The following is a 26,788-nucleotide window of genomic DNA, read 5'->3' on the forward strand; positions in this document are numbered from 1 at the left end:
GTGCATGTTTAAGTGAGTTGGACAGTCTCCTCTGGTTCTTTTGTCACTGGTAAAAAGTGAACGTTCCTCGACAAGAATAGACACAAATAGAACACCAGCTGGGCTGATCATCCAGTCCTGGTCTAGCAGAGAGGAACCACAATAACTTTACTTCACAGTAACTTTACTTCAGTCTCCTACTGAATACAATACAATCTAATCTTTGTAGAGCATGAGGACAGACAGACACGTAAACCTGCTACAACCACGCTCTAGCTTTTACTTTTCACTAGCACAATCTCTATATCCCCCCAGTCTGAATTAGTCAACAACAAACATCCATACATTGCCCCCCCCCCCTCCCCCCGCCATGGGTTAGTCGCTCAGAGACACTCACCCTCCCAGATGATCCTTGATTGACAGGTCAGGAATGACAGTGGTCATAGTATAGTTCCAGTCATGCTTGATTTGTCAATAAGAAGTGAACACCAAACATTTAAGATTCTCGTTCTAATGAGACTCCCTGTACCGCTCTCTCCCTCACTGTCTATCTTTCTCCCTCTAGCCTTTCCTCTCTGTCTCTCATTCCCTCTCTCCCTCCTTCCCTCCATCTCTCCCTCTCCCTCCTCCTCCCCATCCTTCTCTCTGTTGTTCCCTCTATCCCTCCATCTCTGTTCCACATGTACACTAATTAGGGCTCAGTCAATGCACAGTGAATTCCTCATCACACAGCAGCAGCAGCCTACCACTAGCTGACTGTAGACTGTACTGTAGGCTGTAGAATGCAGACTGTATACTGGGTTATCCAGGTAAACCACCCAGCCAGAAAGTTAACCCCTACCGTCACACTGCTCAGTTCTGCTCGGCTCTGTACTGTTCTGCTCTGTTCTGCTCGGCTCTGTTCTGCTCGGCTCTGTACTGCCCTGTTTGGCTCGGCTCTGTTCTGCTCAGTTCTGCTCGGCTCTGTTCTACTCTGCTCTGTTCTGCTCGGCTCTGTTCTACTCTGCTCAGTTCTGCTCAGCTATGTTCTTTCTACTCTGCTCTGCTCGGCTCTGTTCTACTCTGCTCTGTTCTGCTCAGTTCTGCTCAGCTCTGTTCTACTCTGCTCTTTCTGCTCAGTTCTGCTCAGCTCTGTTCTACTCTGCTCTGTTCTGCTCAGTTCTGCTCAGCTCTGCTCTGTTCTGCTCAGTTCTGTTCTGCCCTGTTTGGTTCTGCTCGGCTCTGTTCTGCTCTGTTCTTCTCGGCTCTGTTCGGCTCTGTTCTGCTCAGTTCTGCTCGGCTCTGTTCTGCTCTGTTCTTCTTGGCTCTGTACTGTTCTGCTCGGCTCTGTTCTGCTCAGTTCTGCTCGGCTCTGTTCTGCTCTGTTCTTCTCGGCTCTGTACTGTTCTGGTCGACTCTGTTCTATTCTGCTCTGTTCTTCTCAGCTCTGCTCTGTTCTGCTCTACTCCACTCTCACTAACATACATCACAGGGAAGTACCGTCTGACTGGCTTCATACCACTGAGGACCCAATCTACCAATCTAGGACTAAGATTTACAGTGAAGATATATTATAAGATCTTAAATCAAACAAGGCCATTTTTTCAGACAGATTTAGTTATACCACTACGATTGTAAAGCCATGGTGTAACGTGATGTCCACCACACTATAATCAAACACACAGGTAGGAATACACAGTAAATATAGGCTCTAGAAAGCAGAGGAAGTAACACATTTGTTATGCCAAATGTAGAACTGTGCAATACTCACAAAACGGATGTCATCAAAATGAGAGTTATTTAGCAAGCCAGATGAAATGATAGGTGCTGGAGTGAGGAAATAGTTGTTTACTTCACAAACAGAAACGTCCATGGATTAAAGTTTGTCTGTAAAGCATGTGCTTACACAAAAACCTAAGACCTAATGTAAAATGACATCATTCAGATTTTGTGTTACATTTTACTTCATGTAAATAAACCACACACTTGCCTCTACTACAACAACAAGTTAAGCTTAGCGGCACCCATGTTGTTAAATCATTACCTGCTCCTCTAACAGCATAGAAAATGATAAGATAGAAACCATGTATGCATAGGTTATCTGTTTATGTGTCTGTTTGTACGTTCTAGGATAACCGTCTAGACAAGATTGCTCTGAATCCAGGAGATTTGTTTTCATCTTTTTCTTTGTTGCACAGGGGTTAAAATGGGTGTACCCCAAGTGGTTGGCCTCTAAAAGCACAGGATTACTTCCTCATGTACGGTAACTCACCTCTGTCACTGCTGGAGAACTTGGGCATGTCATGGTGGTTGAAGCTCTGGCTGCGGCGGTTGCTGTTGGAGGCCCCACGATGCTTCCCCTCGCTGCCTGGGGCTGAGACTCGCGTGGTGGGGCCTGGCAGTCTGTGGGCCACACGGAAATAGTGACTAGTTAAATAAACACTGAACAGCAGAAATGCTCTTCTTAACCGGTATAATTCTAAACAGAATTAATCATCTGCTAAAGGGGATGAAATAATATTCCTCAAATAACGTTATTAAGGAGTGTATCATTAACATATTTGTGAGTTCTTGAATGGCAGGGCGGTCCCGTGGGGCTCAGTGTGTAGAGGATGGCACTTGTAACGCCAGAGTTGTGGGTTCGATTCCCACAGGGGACAAGTATGAAACATGCAAGTAAGTCACGTCTGCTAAATGACTAAAATGTAAATCTATGGAAAACATCTCAGGGGAGATACATGTGGTTGCACAGTTTCACCACCAGTAGGTGGTGGTATTGAATTACCTCATGCTGAGCTTTTTATAATCCATGAAAAGGTACTGGACATACACACTCACACACGGTGAAACAGACAGGTTGAGAAGCACTTCCATAATACTAAACCATGCACACAGCAAACACACCAGGATGCAAGTGTTTATACACAAATAAAAAGGTCTAACACACTACAAGACTATCAGAAATTAGGTGGGAGAATGGGGAATCTTTTCAAACACTAGACCTGATGCATCTACAACAGTGCGAGTGGACTGCAGCATGCAGTGTCTATGGGAGAGAGAAAGGGGAGAGGAGATAGAGTGAGAGCGAGAGAAAGAGGGGAAGAGAGAGATAGATGAAAGCTGACCTAGAAGACTTTCTCTGAGCCACAGAGAGCTTTAGCCCTTTACTCTGAGTGGTTGAAGCATTGGTTGATAGACTGCATGGAGGAGAAACAGAGGGATGGGTAGACACAATGTAAAAGCAGACAGAGATCTGAAAGCAGCTTATATGAGATCAAGAGGATCATAGAAACTTGAACAAGTTATGTAAAAACAAGGAGATTCAAAGAAGATGGCCTGCTACCCAATGGCATGGACACCAACGTAGATGAGACTTCACACAATTAGTATGGATGATATAAACAACACTATCATTTGAACATGAGGAATTCATGTCACATTTTATGAGGACTGCGGTTACTCATAAATAATCTCACAGAGCTTCTCCAAACCATGGAGATCTTGCCATGTGTTGAAACGGGAGGTTGGGTTGTTACAAGGTACTTCACCTGGACAGCATATCTGATGCTGCTTTGTGTTCTGGTGCAGTGGAGCTGTGGGTATGATGGGTGTGGGTGTGAGAGAGGGCTGGTGATCTATGGGGAGTATGTCCAGGCTGGGTGCTGTGCTTTGGCTGATGAGAGGCCTGCTGTTTCAACACCTTCTGCTGCTGCTGCTGTTGCTTGTAGCAGGACAAACTGAAGAACAGACCCAGAATGGTCTTCAGGTTCCCATTACGAATCTCTGCAATAGGAGGAGAGACAGAGAGGTTGGTATCTTTTGGTATCTTTTCCTCTCCACAGTCCGTTGTAACGTGGAGTTATTCATTAGAAGCTCTACATTAGCAGCAGATATGAGGGAGAGTGTCTGGTAGATAGTGGCAGTTTGAAGTACCCTCTGCACAGAGCCCCTGGATGTTCACCCCTCTGGCTGCCAGGAATCCAAGGCAGGTATCAATGTTCTCAATCTGGGGGAAAGGAGAGAGGAGTCAGGGCATGGCACTTCATTAGTACAGATAGGGCAGTCATACATTAGCAAAGGCCACTTAGGGCTTCCGAGTGGCGCAGCGGTCTAAGGCACAGCATCTCAATGCTAGAGGCATCACTACAGACCCTGGTTTGGTTTCAGGCTGTATCACAACCGGCCGTGATTGGGAGTCCCAAAGGGTGGCGCACAATTGGCCCAGCCTCGTCCGGGTTAGGCTTTGGCCGGGGTAGGCCATCATTGTTAATAAGAATTTGTTCTTAACTTCTTTCAGCTTGGGGGCAGAATTTTATGTTTGGAAAAATAACGTACACAAGGTAAACGGAATATTTCTCAGGTCCAGATGCTAGAATATGCATATAATTGACAGATTAGGCTAGAATACACTCTAAAGATTCCAAAACTGTCAGAATATTGTCTGTGAGTATAACAGAACTGATTTTGCATGCGAAAACCTGAGGAAATCCAACCCGGAAGTGCCTTTTATTTGGAAAAATCCCTGTTCCGTTGCCTCCCCCTGTTTAAAAAAAATACATATATTCAAAATCTGACACGGTAGGTGGATTAACAACAAGCTAAGCTGTGTTTTGGTATATTTCACTTGCATGATTATAAATATTTTTAGTAATATTTTAGCATTTGGCGCCCTGCAATTCTAGCGGTGGTTTAGGAAAGTGATCCCGTAAAAGGGATCCGTCGCGCAGAGAAGTTAAGGAGGAATGGACCTGGGAGGAGATTTTGGACGGAGCAGGACCCTGGACGCAGGCTGGGGAGTATCGCCTTCCGAAGAAGGAAATAGAGGCAGCAAAAGCGGAACGGCGATATTACGAGGAGAAATACCAACGAGGTAGGCCACAGAAACCCCAAGAAGTTTTTTGGGGGGGGCACATAGAGCCAGTCAGGGAGTTGGATGAGGAGTTCGAAGCAAGATTCCGGAGAGAGGTGCTAGGCTGCAGAGCGGGTGTGCTGGGGAGCGTGTGATGCGCACGGTGTCTCCAGTTCGCATTAATAGCCCGGTGCGCTCTATTCCAGCTCTTCGCACTTGCCGGGTTCAAGTGAGCATCCAGCCAGGACGCATTGTGCCAGCTATACGCTCTAGATCTCCAGTGTGCCTCCACAGTCCAGTATGTCCTGTGCCTCCTCTCCGCACTCGCCCTGAGGTGCGTGTCCCCAGCCCGGTACCACCAGTTCCGGCACCACGCATAAGACCTCCAGTGTGCCTCCACAGTCCAGTACGGCCTGTGCCTCTTCCCCGCACTCGCCCTGAGGTGCGTGTCCTCAGCCCGGTACCACCAGTTCCGGCACCACGCATCAGGCCTCCAGTGCGCTTCCACAGTCCAGTACGCCCTGTGCCTCCTCTCCGCACTCGCCCTGAGGTGTGTGTCCCCAGCCCGGTACCACCAGTTCCGGCACCACGCATCAGGCTTCCAGTGCGCTTCCACAGTCCAGAGCTTCCGGCAACAGTACCCAGTCCAGAGCTTCCGGCGACAGTACCCAGTCCAGAGCTTCCAACGACAGTACCCAGTCCAGAGCTTCCGGCGACAGTACCCAGTTCAGAGCTACCGGCGACAGTTCCCAGTCCAGAGCTTCCGGAGACGTTTCACAGTCCGGAACCTCCAACGACGGGCCACAGTCCGGAACCTCCAACGACGGGCCACAGTCCGGAACCTGCAACGACGGGCCACAGTCCGGAACCTCCAACGACGGGCCACAGTCCGGAACCTCCTAAGACGGGCCACAGTCCGGAACCTCCAACGACGTGCCACAGTCCGGAACCTCCTACGACGGGCCACAGTCCGGAACCTCCTACGACGGGCCACAGTCCGGAACCTCCAACGACGGCCCACAGTCCGGAGCCTCCAGCGACGGTCCACAGTCCGGAGCCTCCAGCGACGGTCCACAGTCCGGAGTCTCCAGCGAAGGTACTCAGTACGTTAGTTTTTGTATTGTCAAGGGTTGTTGTAGGTCTAGGTGATTTATATGTCTATGGTGGCCTGATATGGTTCCCAATCAGAGGCAGCTGTTTATCGTTGTCTCTGATTGGGGATCATATTTAGGTAGCCATTTTCCCTTTGATGTTTGTGGATTCTTGTTCTATGTTTAGTTGCCTGTCTGCACTATCCATATAGCTTCACCGTTTGTTTTGTTATTTTGTTAGTTTGTTCAGTGTTCATTCGTTAAAATAAATAAGTATGTACGCATACCACGCTGCACCTTGGTCTCCTCCTTTTGACGGCCGTGACAAAATGTATTTGGCTAAGGTGTAAGTAAACTTCCGACTTGAACTGTATATGGTGTCACCATACAATGATAATATAACATTAGGCTTAATGTATGTCAGAGATGTAGGAAAATCTTTGTCAAATCTTCACCTCAATCTGAAAATCCATCGTGGAAGATAGCCAGGGGCTAATTCAGAAGCTAGCCTGAAAGCTAATCCAGAAGCTACTCCGATAGCTAGCCAGAAGCTAATCTGTAGCTGCCCCGAAATTAGCCGGTTTGCTGGCTAGCGTTGGTGTTTCAGCTGCCCACGTTTTGCGGTCATCAGCTATTCCTCTAGCTCGATAATCTACCGGCACTTTAGTGCAACGCGACTCGGACCGGAGCATTCCGGGACTTTTTTCTCTCTCAGTTTCCCCGGATTCCAACCGCAGCCTCAGCCTCTATTTTGCACCTTGATTTCGCAGCTAGCTAGCTGCATACCGTGTGACTATTGGCTTACGTCGACCCCGGAGCTAACTCAAATCATGCTGGAGCTAGCCAGCTGAGGAGTTCCATCACCATCCGGACCCGCTTCTTTGTTGCTGCTGCAGATACGGAACCCCACCGGGCCTTCACGACTGACTGCCGACGTTATCTGCCCGAGGGATTTATCCAACCGGCACCTCCGTCCCGGCGTTACCTGAACGCTCATCTGAGGCCCGCTAATCGTTAGCTGTCTTATCGGCTGCTATCTGAACAAAACCCCACTACACGGAACCTACCGACGGAAACGCACGAGGTATCTACAAACAGACCTCCATCCTATGCTGCTACCGATAGCCATATACCCGGCCAGCTGTCTGGATCGCCACGACCCCAACCCACCTCTACTCACTGGACCCTTATTTATCACTCGATTAAGCTTGCCTCTCCTTAATGTAAATATGCCTTGTCCATTGCTGTTCTGGTTAGTGTTTATTGGCTTATTTCACTGTAGAGATTCTAGCCCTGCTCTCTATACCATATCCAACCCTGCAGTTCCACCACCCACATATGCGATGACATCACCTGGTTTCAATGATGTTTCTAGAGACAAGATCTCTCTCATCATCACTCAATACCTAGGTTTACCTCCACTGTATTCACATCCTACCATACCTTTGTCTGTACATTATTCCTTTAAACTATTTTATCGCCCCCAGAAACTTCCTTTTACTCTCTGCTCTGGTAGCTCTAGGCGACCAATTCTCATAGCTTTTAGCCGTACTATTATCCTACTTCTCCTCTGTTCCTCTGGTGATGTAGAGGTGAATCCAGGCCCTGCAGTACCTGGCTCCACTCCTATTCCCCAGGCGCTCTCTTTTGATGACTTCTGTAACCGTAATAGCCTTGGCTTCATGCATGTTAACATTAGGAGCCTCCTCCCTAAGTTTGTTTTGTTCACTGCTTTAGCACACTCTACCAACCCGGATGTATTAGCCGTGTCTGAATCCTGGCTTAGAAAGACCACCAAAAATTCAGACATTTTTATCCCCAATTACAATATTTTCAGACAAGATAGAACGGCCAAAGGGGGCGGTGTTGCAATCTACTGCAAAGACTGCCTGCAGAGTTCTGTTATACTATCCAGGTCTGTTCCCAAACAATTTGAACTTCTACTTTTAAAAATCCACCTCTCTAAAAACAAGTCTCTCACCGTTGCCGCCTGCTATAGACCACCCTCTGCCCCCAGCTGTGCTCTGGACACTATATGTGAACTGATTGCCCCCCATCTATCTTCAGAGCTCGTGCTGCTAGGCGACCTAAATTTGAACATGCTCAACACCCCAGCCACCCTACAATCTAAGCTTGATGCCCTCAATCTCACACAAATTATTAATGAACCTACCAGGTACCACCCCAATTCCGTAAACACGGGTACCCTCATAGATATCATCCTAACAAACTTGCCCTCCAAATACACCTCTGCTGTTTTTAACCAAGATCTCAGCGATCACTGCCTCATTGCCTGCATCCGTAATGGGTCAGCGGTCAAACGACCTCCACTCATCACTGTCAAACGCTCCCTGAAACACTTCAGCGAGCAGGCCTTCCTAATTGACCTGGCCGGGGTATCCTGGAAGGATATTGATCTCATCCCGTCAGTAGAGGATGCCTGGTCATTTTTTAAAAATGCCTTCCTCACCATCTTGAATAAGCATGCCCCATTCAAGAAATTTAGAACCAGGAACAGATATAGCCCTTGGTTCTCTCCTGACCTGACTGCCCTTAACCAACAGAAAAACATCCTATGGCGTTCTGCATTAGCATCGAACAGCCCCCGTGATATGCAACTTTTCAGGGAAGCCAGAAACCAATATACACAGGCAGTTAGAACAGCCAAGGCTAGCTTTTTCAAGCAGAAATTTGCTTCCTGCAACACAAATTCAAAAAAGTTCTGGGACACCGTAAAGTCCATGGAGAATAAGAACACCTCCTCCCAGCTTCCAACCGCCCTGAAGATAAATCCACTATAATTGAGAATTTCAATAAGCATTTTTCTACGGCTGGCCATGCTTTCCACCTGGCTACCCCTACCCGGGACAACAGCACTGCCCTCCCCTCTGCTACTCGCCCAAGCCTTCCCCATTTCTCTTTCTCCCAAATACAGTCAGCTGATGTTCTTAATGAGCTGCAAAATCTGGACCCTTACAAATCAGCCGGGCTAGATAATCTGGACCCTTTCTTTCTAAAACTATCTGCTGAAATTGTTGCCACCCCTATTACTAGCCTCTTCAACCTCTCTTTCGTGTCGTCTGAGATCCCCAAAGATTGGAAAGCAGCTGCGGTTATCCCCCTCTTCAAAGGGGGGGACACCCTTGACCCTAACTGCTACAGACCTATATCTATCCTACCCTGCCTTTCTAAGGTCTTCGAAAGCCAAGTCAACAAACAGATTACCGACCATTTCGAATCACACCACACCTTCTCCGCTATGCAATCTGGTTTCAGAGCTGGTCATGGGTGCACCTCAGCCACGCTCAAGGTCATAAACGATATCGTAACCGCCATCGATAGGAAACAATACTGTGCAGCCGTATTCATTGACCTGGCCAAGGCTTTTGACTCTGTCAATCACCACATCCTCATTGGCAGACTCGACAGCCTTGGTTTCTCTAATGATTGCCTCGCCTGGTTCACCAACTACTTCTCTGATAGAGTTCAGTGTGTCAAATCGGAGGGTCTGTTGTCCGGGCCTCTGGCAGTCTCTATGGGGGTGCCACAGGGTTCAATTCTTGGACCGACTCTCTTCTCTGTTTACATCAATGATGTCGCTCTTGCTGCTGGTGATTCTCTGATCCACCTCTACGCAGACGACACTATTCTGTATACTTCTGGCCCTTCTTTTGACACTGTGTTAACAACCCTCCAGGCGAGCTTCAATGCCATACAACTCTCCTTCCGTGGCCTCCAACTGCTCTTAAATACAAGTAAAACCAAATGCATGCTCTTCAACCGATCGCTGCCTGCTCCTGCCCGCCTGTCCAACATCACTACTTTGGACGGCTCTGACTTAGAATATGTGGACAACTACAAATACCTAGGTGTCTGGTTAGACTGTAAACTCTCCTTCCAGACCCACATCAAACATCTCCAATCCAAAGTCAAATCTAGAATTGGCTTCCTATTCCGCAACAAAGCATCCTTTACTCATGCTGCCAAACATACCCTTGTAAAACTGACCATCCTACCAATCCTCGACTTCGGTGATGTCATTTACAAAATAGCCTCCAAAACCCTACTCATTAAATTGGATGCAGTCTATCACAGTGCCATCCGTTTTGTCACCAAAGCCCCATATACTACCCACCACTGCGACCTGTACACTCTCGTTGGCTGGCCCTCGCTTCATACTCGTCGCCAAACCCATTGGTTCCAGGTCATCTACAAGACCCTGCTAGGTAAAGTCCCCCCTTATCTCAGCTCGCTGGTCACCATAGCAGCACCTACCCGTAGCACGCGCTCCAGCAGGTATATCTCTCTAGTCACCCCCAAAACCAATTCTTCCTTTGGACGCCTCTCCTTCCAGTTCTCTGCTGCCAATGACTGGAACGAACTACAAAAATCTCTGAAACTGGAAACACCTATCTCCCTCACTAGCTTTAAGCACCAGCTGTCAGAGCAGCTCATAGATTACTGCACCTGTACATAACCCATCTACAATTTAGCCCAAACAACTACCTCTTTACCTACTGTATTTATTTATTAATTTATTTTGCTCCTTTGCACCCCATTATTTCTGTCTCTACTTTGCACTTTCTTCCAATGCAAACCAACCATTCCAGTGTTTTTTTTAGTTTTTATTTTACTTGCTGTGTTGTACTCACTTCGCCTCCATGGCCTTTTTATATTTTTATTTATTTATACATATATCTGTTTGCCTTCACCTCCCTTATCTCACCTCACTTGCTCACATTGTATATAGACTTATTTTTTTATCTTTTCACTGTATTATTGACTATATGTTTGTTTTTACTCCATGTGTAACTATGTGTTGTTGTATGTGTCGAACTGCTTTGCTTTATCTTGGCCAGGTCGCAATTGTAAATGAGAACGTGTTCTCAATTTGCCTACCTGGTTAAATAAAGGTTAAATAAAAATAAAATAAATAAAAAATTAACCATTTGGCCCCTCTTGGATTATAAACAACCACTAATGATGAAAGCGGAAATAATACTGTACAATGCACCAACTGAAACCATCCTTCAGATGGTTCAAACATATAGTACAACTAGCATATCATATAGGCCACAATTCAATCATTAACCTCTTTTCATTCAGACCTTACCACAGATCATTATATGCAATTCATGAACACCCACTAGTAACTGCAGGAAAGTTTCCCAACAATTAAAGCAATGTGTTTCAGATTAAATCAAAACTACTTCCCATCCATTACACTAAAATCCAGGAAGTTCACTTTGAGGTAGCGAGGCTTACTGAAAGACATCAATTCATAGAGCTACTCATCATTTTAATAACAACCATATTTTCCCTATTTCTGGTCCACCACAAGAGAAAAACAATTGTATAAATACAGGGTCTGTTGTTAAACGTGGGTGGTTGGGACCTGGTGCAGGGTGGAAGAGGCAGGGTCTGTTGTTAAACGTGGGTGGTTGGGACCTGGTGCAGGGTGGAAGAGGCAGGGTCTGTTGTTAAACGTGGGTGGTTGGGACCTGGTGCAGGGTGGAAGAGGCAGGGTCTGTTGTTAAACGTGGGTGGTTGGGACCTGGTGCAGGGTGGAAGAGGCAGGGTCTGTTGTTAAACGTGGGTGGTTGGGACCTGGTGCAGGGTGGAAGAGGCAGGGTCTGTTGTTAAATGTGGGTGGTTGGGACCTGGTGCAGGGTGGAAGAGGCAGGGTCTGTTGTTAAACGTGGGTGGTTGGGACCTAGTGCAGGGTGGAAGAGGCAGGGTCAGCTAGAGTGAGAGATAGATATTATTACACTGAGGAAGGTAGTCCAAATGAAAGAGGGTCAGATAAAGAGAATGTAACTGTAAGAAAGACAGATATATCTAATAATATGAAACTATACTGAACAAAAATAGAAACACAACATGCAAAGTGTTGGTCCCATGTTTCATGAGCTGAAATAAAACATAGCAGAAATCTTCAGTACGCACAAAAAGCTTATTTCTCTCAAATGTTGTGCAAAAATGTGTTTACATCACTGTCAGTGAGCATTTCTCCGTTGCCAATATAATCCATCCACCTGACAGCTGTGGCATATCAAGAAGCTGATTAAACAGCATGATCATTATACAGGTGCCCCTTGTGACGGAGACAATAAAAGGCCACTCTAAAATGTGCCGTTTTGTCTCACAACACAATGCCAAAGCTGTCTCAAGTTTTGAGGGAGTGTGCAGTTAGCATGCTGACTCCAGGAATGTCCACCAGAGCTGCTGCCGGAGAATTGAATGTTAATTTCTCTACCATAATTTGGCAGGACGTTCAACCGGCCTCATAACCGCGGACCACGTGCAACCACGCCTGCCCAGGACCTCCACAACCGGCTTCTTCACCTGCGGGATCGTTTGAGACTAGCCACCCGGACAGCTAACAAAACCTTGGGTTTGCACAACCGAAGAATTTCTGCACAAACTGTTAGAAACTGTCTCAGTGAAGCTCACCTACATGCTAGTCATCCTCACCAGGGTCTTGACCTGACTGCAGTTCGGTTCGGAGTTCGAAGTTGTAACCGACTTCAGTGGGCAAATGCTCACCTTCGATGGCCACTGGCACGATGGAGAAGTGTACCCTTCACGGATGAATCCCGGTTTCAACTGTACTTGGCAGATGGCAGACAACGTGTATGGTGTCGTGTGGGTGAGCGGTTTGCTGATGTCAATGTTATGAACAGAGTGCCCCATGGTGGCAGTGGGGTTATGGTATGGGCAGACATAAGCTACGGACAACGAACACAATTGCATTTTATCGATGGCAATTTGAATGCACAAACATACCGTGACGAGATCCTGAGGCCCATTGTTGTGCCTTTCATCCACCGCCACCACCTCGTGTTTCAGCATGATAATGCACGGAACCATGTTGCAAGGATCTGTACATTATTCCTGGATACTGAAAATATCCCAGTTCTTCCATGGCCTGAATACTCACCAGACATGTCACCCATTGAGCAAGTTTGGCATGCTCTGGATTGACGTGTTCAACAGCATGTTCCAGTTCCCGCCAATATCCAGCAACTTCGCACAGCCATTGAAGAGGAGTGGGTCAACATTCCACAGGCCACAATCAACAGCTTGATCAACTTGACTTGAAGGAGATGTGTCGAGCTGGTTTTCTGATCCACGCCCCTACCTTTTTTTTTAAACGTATATGTGTTGCCAGTGACGTGAAATGCATAGATTAATGATTTTATTTAAATTTACTGATTTCCTTATAGGAATTGTAAATCTGTCACATTTTTGAAGATTGGTTCAATCCCAAATAGGCAAGAGAGGTTGTTTGGGTGGCAGATGGCAGATGGCCCTCAATAGGATACCAGTCTATTTAATGCCTTCCCACTGTAGTAGGGCATCACTAAAAAAGGCATGGCCATTCTCTCACAGGAAACAGTGGAGAAAGAAGCAAATGCCACCAGGGGTTTTCTCTGAGCATCAGGATCTCAGAATTGGGAAGGATTATCCGGTTGTGTTTGCTCAATAATCACACGTGATAACTTATGATCCATACTATAATGTCGTTAGTAGGTCAAGCCTCCCTGGTGTCTCTGTTTTAGTGTGTGGAGGATTGATCCCCTTATGTGACAGATTAAACACAGCACCAACACCCACCATCTGAGTCCGGCTCTTAGGGTAGCCATTGATGTCTTCTATCTTCTCATTTGCTAGAAAAGAAAGACGAAACAAAAGAGAGAGAAAGAAATGAAAGAGGATATTTTCATGATGAAGTAACACATCCTTTTTGGGACTTTCCCTGCACAATGACAAGTCACATTGAAGACACCCATACAATATCTATCCAAAATCAGTAACAACTTGCCCTAACCATGGGAAGCAGCTGTGGTTTTGCACCTGATACAGTCTTAGTCAAATAGCACCACTACGGTCCTCATGTAGCTTTCACTAACCACACTCCCTCTATTCACTCCGCTTAAGCACAATGAACAGTGTAGACACAATGACAGGCTTCGCTGCTCAACCTCTCACCCACCCTGGGAAAAACAGAGTTTCAGTCTGAAGTTGCTTTACTTTCCCTGCAGGAAAGACTGATTTTGAAGTCCCCTCCTAACCTAAAGATCCCTCCTAACCTCTCTACAACAACGATCATAGTGAGTTGAATTCCAGAGATGAGAGACACACTGTGACTAATCATATTATACTTATATTAGGCAGTATAATATGATAACCATGCAAAAAAACATAAGTTTGGGCCTGCCATTGGAAAGCCAATACAAAATGCATAATGATTACATGAAATCTTAAATGAGAAATAATTCCAATGGATTTGCTGAATAAAAGTTACCAATAGAGTATAAATGCTAGGGAAGTACTTACCCACAACCTGTATAATCTCAGCCAGTAGCACTCCATCTGTAACATCCTGCTGCAAGTCCTTGATCAGTCGCTGACGGCCCGACTTCACCAGATAATGGTTGGCCCAGTCCGTGTAAATCTGCCCAACAACAAAACACAGACATACAATTGACATACATAGAAAGAAATACAATCAATGTATAATAATCACAGACCCTACATTACTTGTTAATAAAGGCAAAGCAAAAACCTGTAGATAACGCCTTCCAAATGTAATGCACAGTCAGAACACACTCGCTTTCCAAGGAGTGATACTCATATTCCTCCAGAAACCAGGCCACTGAGCACAATGTAAATTCTGCTCTGAGAGTGAGCAATCATGTCTTTCAAAGAGTAGGAAGTACGACATCACCTATTAAGACAGAAACTCACTGGCTGAGAGCACTGGAGTGAGATGTCTGTAATCTGAGGGGTTTTGTTCATAATTTGATGTTCACTTCTGCTGCATCTCCAACATTTTAGCATCTCAGTCACTTTAAATCTGTCTGTTCTGACAGAAAACAGTGAACTGTTAGGCCCAATCTGCTTATGCGATTATTATGCTTACAATAGAGATTAAATCGGGAAGAAAATGCTTTTGAATGACTAAACTGGACAACCACCGTGATTATTATTATTTGACCCTGCTGGTCAGCTATGAACATTTGAACATCTTGGCCATGTTCTGTTATAATCTCCACCCGGCACAGCCAGAAGAGGACTGGCCACCCCTCAGCCTGGTTCCTCTCTTGGTTTCTTCCTAGGTTCTGGCCTTTCTAGGGAGTTCTTCCTAGCCACCGTGCTTCTACACCTGCATTGCTTGCTGTTTGGGGTTTTAGGCTGGGTTTCTGTACAGCACTTTGATATATCAGCTGATGTAAGAAGGGCTATATAAATACATTTAATTTGATTTGAACTGAATAGGTGACCATAGCCGTGGGAAGTACGGGTGCTGCAGCACCCCCTGAAAAATCTGAATAATACTTCCTGCCTCTATGCAGGTGACTCAGGTTAGGTGGAATACTCAATGTGAATTTATCCTGGCAGGGAAATATGGTTTTGAATAATTGTACACCATTCAGTGTCTTTTAAAGATATTACAAAACAAATGTATTTATTGAGATCACAGCACAGGTTGCTATTTCTTTCCCTGCACAGTGTTTCTCTGATCAGCAGTAAGCTTCTGCTCGGGGATTTGCATAGAAAACATGCTGAGTGTTGAGAGTTTGACACTAACACCTCAATCTGTCTTCTGCTGACTTTCACGAATAAACAAAAAACAACACACAGTATTTACCGCAACACTATGGGGTCAATGGAAAGTCACATCAACCAAGTAGTTGCTAATGCTGAACATAGATTTTTTTTAAACTGCAAATTGCACTTGTTTTCTTGCTTTCTGAACCTGTCAAACTTAATGTGAAGAACTTACTTAACAGTGGTCCATTTAGAGCCTTTTATCTAGACACATGTATTTTCTGCCACTGAAAACAAAAGGCTAAAGGCTTGAGTTACCTCTATCCAACCAGACAGAGTGTATAAAGACTAAGATCACCTTTCCCACATCTCAGAACTCAACATACAGATGCTGTGTGAGCAAAGAAACACCTGCCACAAAGTGCAGCAGACGGTGAGAATATTGGAATATTCTTGATATTATATTGAATGAGCAGCACTTTGACTTGCTTATCAAAATTCCAGTTACTGTGCTAAAGATATAGCCTAGAAATGGACAGTTTTTGAAGACAGACCTGGACATACTGTATACTGAGTATACAAAACATTAAGAACAGGACATAGACTGACCCAGGTGAATACAGGTGAAAGCTATGATCCCTTATTGGTGTCACATGTTAAATCCACTTCAATCAGTGTAGATGAAGGGGAGGAGACGGGTTAAAGGATTTTAAAGCCTTGAGACAATTGAGACATTGATTATGTATGTGTGCCATTCAGAGGGTGAATGGGCAAGACAAAATATTGAAGTGCCTGTGAACGGGGTATGGTAGTAGGTGCCTTTGAACGGGGTATGGTAGTAGGTGCCTTTGAACGGGGTATGGTAGTAGTATGGTAGTAGTATGGTAGTAGTATGGTAGTAGGTGCCAGGTGCACCTGTTTGTGTCAAAAACTGCAACATTGCTGTGTTTTTTACACTCAACAGTTTCCTGTGTGTGTCAACAATGGTCCACCACCCAAAGGACATCGAGCCAACTTGACACACCTGTGGGAAGCATTGTAGTCAACATGGGCCAGAATCCATGTAGAATGCTTTTCAACACCTTGTAGAATCCATGTCTCAACAGATTGAGGCTGTTCTGAGGGCAAAAAGGGGGTGGGGTGCAAGTCAATATTAGAAAGGTGTTCTTAATGTTTGGTATACTCAGTGTATACTACAGCTGGCAGGTGTAACAGCAAGCCAGTTAAATAGAGTCATATATCAAATGGCTGTCCCCTATCCAGCTGGGGTGTCCATTAATAAGCATTAGTCATGATTCATGTCTAACCCAATGGTCCTCCAGCTCCCTCATCTATATTCTGTCCTGCCCATGGGCAAAACCAACACTAGGGAGCAGTGTTTCTCTGTGTCTGTGTCTGTGTGTCTGTGTGTGTGTGTGTGTGTGTGTGTGTGTGTGTGTGTGTGTGTGTGTGTGTGCGTGTGCGCGTGCGTGCGTGCGTGTGTGTGTGTAGCCAGCCCACCCCATTTGTGTCAGTGGACCAGAGGTAATCTAACTCATCATGTTACTGCCTCCCCCTCCTCTTCCTTCCTCAAGGCCACTGTATTACATTATTCATGTCCTATACACGCACATGCACGCAAGCACACACGCGCACACACACACACGCACGCACGCACGCACGCACGCACGCACGCAAGCACACACGCGCACACACACGCACGCACGCACGCACGCACGCACGCACGCACACACACACACACACACACACACACACACACACACACACACACACACACACACACACAGAGAGAAACACTGCCCCCTAATTAGGCTACATTTGATCCTGCATTTTTGTTGCATTGCAGAAAGCAATTGAGCACTAACCAGTCCACCCAACCACTGCAGGCCTAATCCAATACACACCAATCATCACAGAAATAAACACGTAGCCTAACCAGCCTGGTGGTATTGAACCCTGTATGTGGTGGGGTTTGGCTGGAAGTCAGTGTAGGCCAGCTGGATGTGTGTTTACTGTAGTAGAAGGCTGTGGTGATGGCTTAAAGGGATCTTCTCTTCCTGGTAGGACCAAACAAGATGTCGCATGCCCCACACACAATAGGCCTGCTAATCTCACTAGATTTATGCCATCCGCAGCAGGTGTGCTAGAGTTGCACATAACTAAGACATCTTCACTATACTGAATGTCAGGTACTCTATCACTTCTGATAATAAATCACTTTTTAAATGGCAATTAGACTGTGTAGAATCTAATTGGTGGAGAGGGTGCAGGTAATCAGCAGCAAGGATCCCTGCCAGCTTCTTGACTAATGAAGAGACTTTCAAGGAATCACTCATCTATCATTTGTCTGGTTCACTGTGCATACAGTATTGACCATGTGCATTTTGTGCTTCCAGTCAGAACATATCTGGGATCTCAAGACAGATCTGGCAGGTGCTTGTCTAAAGTTTCACAATATGTAAAACGTTTGTAAACAGTATCATTAACTTCACCTCTGTCACGCCCTGACCGTAGAGAGCTTTCTATGTCTCTATTTTGGTTTGGTCAGGGTGTGATTTGGGTGGGCATTCTATGTTCTTTTTTCTATGATTTGTATTTCTGTGTGTTTGGCCGGGTGTGGTTCTCAATCAGAGGCAGCTGTCTATCGTTGTCTCTGATTGAGAACCATACTTAGGTTGCCTTTTCCCACCTGTCTGTGTGGGTAGTTGTCTATGTGGAGTTGCATGTCAGCACTCGTTCTATTTAGCTTCACGTTCGTTTTTGTTACTTTGTTAGTTTGTTCAGTGTTCTTCTGTTATTAAAAGAATATGTATTCATATCACGCTGCGCCTTGGTCTCCTCAATACGACGAACGTGACAGAACTACCCACCAAAAACGGACCAAGCAGCGTGGTAAGAGGGAGCAGCGGTTTTTGGAGAGATGGACATGGAAGGAAATCCTGGACGGCAAGGGACCCTGGGCACAGACGGGAGAATATCGCCGTCCTAAGAGGAGCTGGAAGCAGCTAAGGCGGAGCGGCGACGCTACGAGGAGTTGGCTCAAAGAGGCGTGCACGAGAGGCAGCCCCAGAATTTATTTTGGGGGGAACACACGGGGAGAATGGCAGAGTCAGGTTGGAGACCTGAGCTAACTCCCTGTGCTTACCGTGGCGAGCATGTGACTGGTCAGGCCCCGTGCTATGGGGTGATGCGCACGGTGTCCCCGGTGTGCACTCATAGCCCAGTGTGCTATATTCCAGCTCCTCGCATCCGCCGGGCTAGGGTGAGCATCCAGCCAGGAAGGATTGTGCCAGCCCTGCTCTCCAGACCTCCAGTACGTCTCTACGGCCCAGGATATCCTGCGCCGGCTCTGCGCACTGTGTCTCCAGTGCGTCTGCACAGCCCAGTGCGTCATGTGCCTGCGCCCCGCTCGTGCAGGGCCAAAGTCACCATCCAGCCAGGACGGGTTGAGCAGGCTCTTAGCTCGAGACCTCCAGTGCGCCTCCACGGCCCAGTGTATCCAGTGCCTCAGCCAAGGCCTCCTGCATGTCTCCCCAGCCTGGTGAGTCCTGTGCCTGATCCCAGAGCCAGGCCTCCTGTGTGTCTCTCCACTCCAGTGATGATCCATGGCAGGAAGCCTCCAGTGGGGATCCATGGCAAGAAGCCTCCAGTGATGATACATGGCATGAAGCCTCCAGTGATGATCCATGGCACGAAGCCTCCAGTGATGATCCATGGCAAGAAGCCTCCAGTGGTGATCCATGGCACGAAGCCTCCAGTGATGATCCATGGCAAGAAGCCTCCAGTGATGATCCATGGCACGAAGCCTCCAGTGATGATCCATGGCAAGAAGCCTCCAGTGATGATCCATGGGAAGAAGCCTCCAGGGGTGAGACATGGCACGAAGCCTCCAACGGGAGTCTCCAGTCCGGATCCTCCAGAGACGGCCTCCAGAGACGGCCTCCAGCCCGGAGCCTCCAGAGACGCCCTCCAGTCCGGAGCCTCCAGCGTCGCCCTCCAGTCAGGAGCTTCCAGCGACGCCCTTCAGTCCGGAGCTTCCAGAGGTGCCCTTCAGTCCGGAGCTTCCAGAGGCGCCCTTCAGTCCGGAGCTTCCAGAGGCGCCCTTCAGTCCGGAGCTTCCAGAGGCGCCCTTCAGTCCGGAGCTTCCAGAGGCGCCATTCAGTCCGGAGCTTCCAGAGGCGCCCTTCAGTCCGGAGCTTCCAGAGGCGCCCTTCAGTCTGGCACAGCACTACAGTGCAGCACTACACTACAGCACATCACAGTACTGCACAGCATAGCACATCACAGTACAGCACAGCACAGCACTACAGTACAGCACTACACTACAGCACAGCACAGTACAGCACACTACATACCACCACAGTCAGAGGCTGGTACTAAGATAGCATTGAATGAGCTATATTCCACCATAAGCCAACAAGAAAACCCTCACCCAGAGGCGGCGCTCCCAGTAGCCGGGAACTTAAATGCAGGGAAACTTAAATCAGTTTGACCTCATTTCTATCAACATGTCAAATGTGCAACCAGAGGGAAAAGAACTCTGGACCACCTATACTCCACACACAGTTCCATCACCCTCCATTACTTGATTTAACTAGGCAAGTCAGTTAAGAACAAATTCTTATTTTCAATGACAACAGGTTAACTGCCTTGTTCAGGGGCAGATCGACAGCTTTTTACCTTGTCAGCTCTGGGATTCGATCTTGCAACCTTTCAGTTATGAGTTCAAAACTCTAACTACTAGGCTACCTGCCACCCCTGTCCATTTGCAAATCTTACCATAATTATATCCTCCTGATTCCTGCTTACATGCAAAAATTAAAGCAGGAAGCACCAGTGACTAGATCAATAAAAAAGTGGTCAGATGAAGCAGATGCTAAGCTACAGGACTGTTTTGCTAGCACAGACTGGAATATGTTCCGGGATTCCTCCAATGGCATTGAGGAGTACACCACATCTGTCATTGGCTTCATCAATAAGTGCATCGATGACGTCGACCCCACAGTGACCGCACGTACAGTACATACCCCAACCAAAAACCATGGATTACATGCAGCATCCGCACTGAGCTAAAGGCTAGAGCTGCCGCTTTCAAGGAGCAGGACTCGAACCCGGAAGCTTACAAGAAATCCCGCTATGCCCTCCGACGAACCATCAAACAGGCAAAGCGCCAATACAGGACTATAATTGAGTTGTACTACACCAGCTCTGACGCTCATCTGATGTGGCAGGGCCTACAAACCATGACAGACTACAAAGGGAAGCACAGCCGCGAGCTGCCCAGTGACACGAGCCTACCGGACAAGCTAAACTACTTCTATGTTCGCTTCGAGGCAAAAAACACTGAAACATGCATGAGAGCACTAGCTGTACTGGAAGACTGTGTGATCACGCTCTCCGCAGCTGATGTGAGTAAGACCTTTAGACAGGTCAACATTCACAAGGCCGCAGGGCCAGACGGATTACCAGGACGTGTACTGCGAGCATGCGCTGACCAACTAGCAAGTGTCTTCACTGACATTTTCAACCTCTTCCTGTTCGAGTCTGTAATACCAACATGTTTTAAGCAGACCACCATAGTGCCTGTGCCCAAGAACACTAAGGTAACCTGCTTACATGACTACGGACCCATAGCACTCACGTCTGTAGCCATGAAATGTATTGAAAGGCTGGTCATGGCTCACATCAACACCATCATCCCAGAAACCCTAGACCCACTCCAATTTGCATCCGCAGATTATGCAGTCTCTATTGCACTCCGCACTGCCCTTTCCCACCTGGACAAAAGGAACACCTATGTGAGAATGCTATTCATTGACAACAGCTCAGCGTTCAACACCGTAGTGCCCTCAAAGCTCAACAATAAGCTAAGGACCCAGGGACTAAACACCTCCCTCTGCAACTGGATCCTGGACTTCCTGACGGGCCGCCCCCAGGTGGTAAGGGTAGGTAACAACACATCCGCGAAGCTGATCCTCAACACAGGGGCCCCTCAGTGGTGCGTGCTCAGCTCCCTCCTGTACTCCCTGTTCACTCATGACTGCACGGCCAGGCACGACTCCAACACCATCATTAAATTTGCGGATGACACAACAGTGGTAGGCCTGATCACCGACAACAACAAGACAGCCTATAGGGAGGAGGTCAGAGACCTGGACCTGTGGTGCCAGGACAACAACCTCTCCCTCAACGTGATCAAGACAAAGGAGATGATTGTGGACTATAGGAAAAAGAGGACTGAGCACGCCACCATTCTCATCGACGGGGCTGCAGTGGAGCAGGTTGAGAGGTTCAAGTTCCTTGGTGTTCACATTACTAACAAACTAACATGGTCCAAGCACACCATGACAGTCGTGAAGAGGGCACGACAAAACCTATTCCCACTCAGGAGACTGAAAAGATTTGGCATGGGTCCCAAGATCCTCAACAGGTTCTACAGTTGCACCATCGAGAGCATCCTGACTGATTCCATCACTGCCTGGTATAGCAACCGCTCGGCCTCCGACCGCAAGGCACTACAGAGGGTAGTGCAAACGGCCCAGTACATCACTGGGGCCAAGCTTCCTGCCATCCAGAACCTCTATACCAGGCGGTGTCAGAGGAAAGCCCTAGAAATTGTCAAAGACTCCAGCCACCCTAGTCATAGACTGTTCTCTCTGCTACCGCATGGCAAGCGGTACTGGAGCACCAAGTCTAGGTTCAAGAGGCTTCTACTCTGTATCGGCACCCCCCTGTATATATTGTTATTTTTTTACTGCTCCTCTTTAATTACTTGTTACTTTTATCTCTTATTCTTATCCATATTTTTTGTAACTGCACTGTCGGTTAGGGACTTGTAAGTAAGCATTTCCCTGTAAGGTCTACACCTGTTGTATTCGGCGCATGTGACTAATACATTTTGATTTGATTCGATTTTACACTACAGCACACCACAGCACACCACACCACACCACACCACACTATAGTACAGTACAGCACAACACTGCAGCACAGTACAGCACTACACTACACTACACTACACTACAGCACTACACTACAGCACTACACTACAGCACTACCCTACACTACAGCACTACACTACACTACAGCACTACACTACACTACAGCACTACACTACACTACACTACAGCACTACACTACACTACAGCACTACACTACACTACAGCACTACACTACAGCACTACACTACACTACACTACACTACACCACTACACTACAGCACTACACTACAGCACTACCCTACACTACAGCACTACCCTACACTACAGCACTACACTACCCTACACTACAGCACTACACTACAGCACTACACTACAGCACTACCCTACACTACAGCACTACACTACCCTACACTACAGCACTACACTACAGCACTACACTACAGCACTACACTACAGCACTACACTACAGCACTACCCTACACTACAGCACTACACTACAGCACTACACTACAGCACTACCCTACACTACAGCACTACACTACAGCACTACCCTACACTACAGCACTACACTACAGCACTACCCTACACTACAGCACTACACTACAGCACTACACTACAGCAGTACACTACAGCACTACCCTACACTACAGCACTACACTACAGCACTACCCTACACTACAGCACTACACTACAGCACTACACTACGGCACTACCCTACTCTACAGCACTACACTACAGCACTACCCTACACTACAGCACTACACTACAGCACTACACTACAGCACTACACTACACTACAGCACTACACTACAGCACTACACTACAGCACTACACTACAGCACTACACTACAGCACTACACTACAGCACTACCCTACAGCACTACACTACAGCACTACACTACAGCACTACCCTACACTACAGCACTACACTACAGCACTACACTACAGAACTACACTACATCACTACCCTACAGCACTACACTACAGTACTACCCTACACTACAGCACTACACTACAGCACTACACTACAGCACTACCCTACACTACAGCACTGCACTACAGCACTACCCTACACTACAGCACTACACTACAGCACTACACTACAGCACTACCCTACACTACAGCACTACACTACAGCACTACCCTACACTACAGCACTACACTACAGCACTACACTACAGCACTACACTACACTACAGCACTACACTACAGCACTACACTACACTACAGTACTACACTACAGCACTACACTACAGCACTACACTACAGCACTACCCTACACTACAGCACTACACTACAGCACTACCCTACACTACAGCACTACACTACACTACAGCACTACACTACAGCACTACACTACAGCACTACACTACAGCACTACACTACACTACAGCACTACACTACAGCACTACACTACAGCAGTACACTACAGCACTACACTACAGCACTACCCTACAGCACTACACTACAGCACTACACTACAGCACTACCCTACACTACAGCACTACACTACAGCACTACACTACAGCACTACACTACATCACTACCCTACAGCACTACACTACAGTACTACCCTACACTACAGCACTACACTACAGCACTACACTACAGCACTACCCTACACTACAGCACTACACTACAGCACTACACTACACTACAGCACTACACTACCCTACAGCACTACACTACCCTACAGCACTACACTACACCACTACACTACACTACAGCACTACACTACAGCACTACACTACAGCACTACACTACAGCACTACACTACAGCACTACACTACCCTACACTACATCACTACACTACACTACAGCACTACACTACCCTACACTACAGCACTACACTACAGCACTACACTACAGCACTACCCTACACTACAGCACTACACTACAGCACTACACTACAGCACTACCCTACGCTACAGCACTACACTACAGCACTACACTACAGCACTACCCTACACTACAGCACTACACTACATCACTACACTACACTACATCACTACACTACCCTACACTACAGCACTACACTACAGCACTACACTACACTACAGCACTACACTACAGCACTACACTACAGCACTACACTACAGCACTACACTACAGCACTACACTACAGCACTACCCTACACTACAGCACTACACTACAGCACTACACTACAGCACTACACTACAGCACTACCCTACAGCACTACAGCACTACCCTACACTACAGCACTACACTACAGCACTACACTACAGCACTACACTACAGCACTACACTACAGCACTACACTACAGCACAGCACAGTACAGTCACTCCAAATAGAGCACTATAGAAAACCCCCTGACCGCTGTTCACTCTGTGTAATGATAGTCTATACAGCCATGTCTTTCATCCTCTCCACCACATGAAGCACACCATCATCTACTGCTGCTGTCTGCTTGTCTGTCTGACTGTCTGTCTGTCTGTCTGTCTGTCTGTCTGTCTGTCTGTCTGTCTGCTTATCTATCTGCTTGTCTGTCTGTCTGTCTGTCTGTCTGTCTGTCTGTCTGTCTGTCTGTCTGTCTGTCTGGTTGTCTATCTGCTTGTCTGTCTGTCTGCTTGTCTATCTGCCTATCTGTCTGCCCATCTGTCTGTCTATCTGCTTGTCTGTATGTCTGTCTGTCTATCTGCTTGTCTGTATGTCTGTCTGCCTGGGACAGTGGGCTATGGGATAGGATTCATATAGGCTACACATAGGTTTAATATAGGCTACACATAGGTTTAATATAGGCTACACATAGGTTTAATATAGGCTACACATGGCCAGGCCAGCAATACAGACACAAGACCTTAAACAGGCACATTTATGTTTCTAACTACTGGGCAATAATCTGCAGACTTCACTGCAGACTTCAGTCAGTTACTTTCGCACAGGGACATTTCAAAGACTATGACATGAATTAGATATCATTTCAAATGAATGCCTTGTAGCAGATTTCAAAGAAACACTTCTTTGCATTTAACTCCACGTAGTAGTGACAGTGTGAAGACAGACGATAAAGGAAGGGTTGTCGTTCCCTATCTGCATCGCTGATTAGAGTATTAACCCCTCCCCTTTCTACTACCGTAGCCTCAAACAACATTTGACTAATGCTTTATCCTGTGACATATGTTTACAGCACCGACCACACACACACCATTCATCACTATGTGCCTTAGCCCCATTAGCCTACATCTCTCCAGTACACAGCAGCTGCTGCCTACTAAGAAATACACACAACACCAGTAACACTGCTCAAATGCCGATAGTGTTCGCTGTCCAACTACAGAACAGGTGCAGAGATCCCAGCTTTTATCCTAGTTTACTCATTTACTCCAAGTTTCGTCCTTTAGTCCTAGTTTACTCATTTACTCCAAGTTTCGTCCTTTAGTCCTAGTTTACTCATTTACTCCAAGTTTCGTCCTTTAGTCCTAGTTTACTCATTTACTCCAAGTTTCGTCCTTTAGTCCTAGTTTAAGTACATAACCAGATAAGGTTGAAAAGAACTGTGCTCTGACCTGAGGGTCCTCGCAGTCGTCACTCCCTGTGGTTGAGAGCCTTTTGGTGGGGGTGGTCATTTCCTCCCCCCCGTCCTCTCCCCGGCGCTCTCCCTGCCGGTGAGGGGCTTTCAGGGGGCTGTGTCTGAGGTGGCTGTGAGTGATGGAGGTCCTGGACCCGGAATTGTTTTGTAGCTGAGGAATGGGCAGGGCGCTGTGCACCGGTTTGGGCAGTCCCGACTTCATCTTAGAGGCGACCAGAATGGCCGGCATCTTCCGCTCTTGCTTACAGAGCACGTCTCAGAAACCACTCAACACTCACATACTCACACACATACATGCAAGCACTCAGACTCTCTCTCTATCTTTTTGCTATTTTCTAAGAAGGTTGGCCAAAACGCAGGCTTACACTCACACAGAGGCTCCACAGCTGGGGTAGGTCAGCCTGTATACACACATGTACAGCAGAAGGCTCTCTGTGACACACACACACACACTCACAAACACACCCACACACACACTCACACACACAGTCCAAAAGTAAACCTTTCGATGAGAACAACTCCCTCTGACAGGCTGCCAAGTCACATCCTTCTCTGGATTTTAACGAGGTTCTGGAACCATCCACAGCGATGAGCACGTTCTTCTGGGTTCCTCCCTCCACCTGTTCTGTTCCAGAGGTACAGAGTGTGTGTGTGGGTGAGTCTGTCCAATAGCAGAGAGAAGAAGAAACCAGTCTCTGAGTCTCTCTCTCTCTCTCTCTCTCTCTCTCTCTCTCTCTCTCTCTCTCTCTCTCTCTCTCTCTCTCTCTCTCTCTCTCTCTCTCTCTCTCTCTCTCTCTCTCTCTCTCTCTCTCTCTCTCTCTCTCTCTCTTCTCTCTCTCTCT

The 26,788-nt window shown here is 47.0% G+C and overlaps 1 protein-coding gene across 2 annotated transcripts; it reads right to left on the bottom strand.

Moving 5' to 3' along the window:
* Positions 1-598: 598 nt before the first annotated feature.
* On the bottom strand, positions 599-26,672 carry LOC129849683 (neuron navigator 2-like). Of its 2 annotated transcripts, XM_055916492.1 has the most exons (7): positions 25,924-26,672; positions 14,239-14,356; positions 13,516-13,568; positions 3,892-3,964; positions 3,507-3,741; positions 2,231-2,361; positions 599-1,785 (listed from the first exon to the last, which is right to left on the bottom strand). In XM_055916492.1, the coding sequence occupies exons 1-7, from the start codon at positions 26,173-26,175 to the stop codon at positions 1,670-1,672; spliced, it is 978 nt and encodes a 325-aa protein (XP_055772467.1). In that variant the 5' UTR covers positions 26,176-26,672; the 3' UTR covers positions 599-1,669. The 2 variants fall into 2 exon arrangements, with proteins under 2 accessions (XP_055772467.1, XP_055772468.1); XM_055916493.1 differs by lacking the exons at positions 599-1,785; positions 2,231-2,361 and adding an exon at positions 2,368-3,155.
* Positions 26,673-26,788: the final 116 nt, after the last annotated feature.

Source organism: Salvelinus fontinalis, unplaced genomic scaffold (assembly GCF_029448725.1).
Source record: "Salvelinus fontinalis isolate EN_2023a unplaced genomic scaffold, ASM2944872v1 scaffold_1628, whole genome shotgun sequence".
NCBI lineage: Eukaryota > Metazoa > Chordata > Actinopteri > Salmoniformes > Salmonidae > Salvelinus > Salvelinus fontinalis.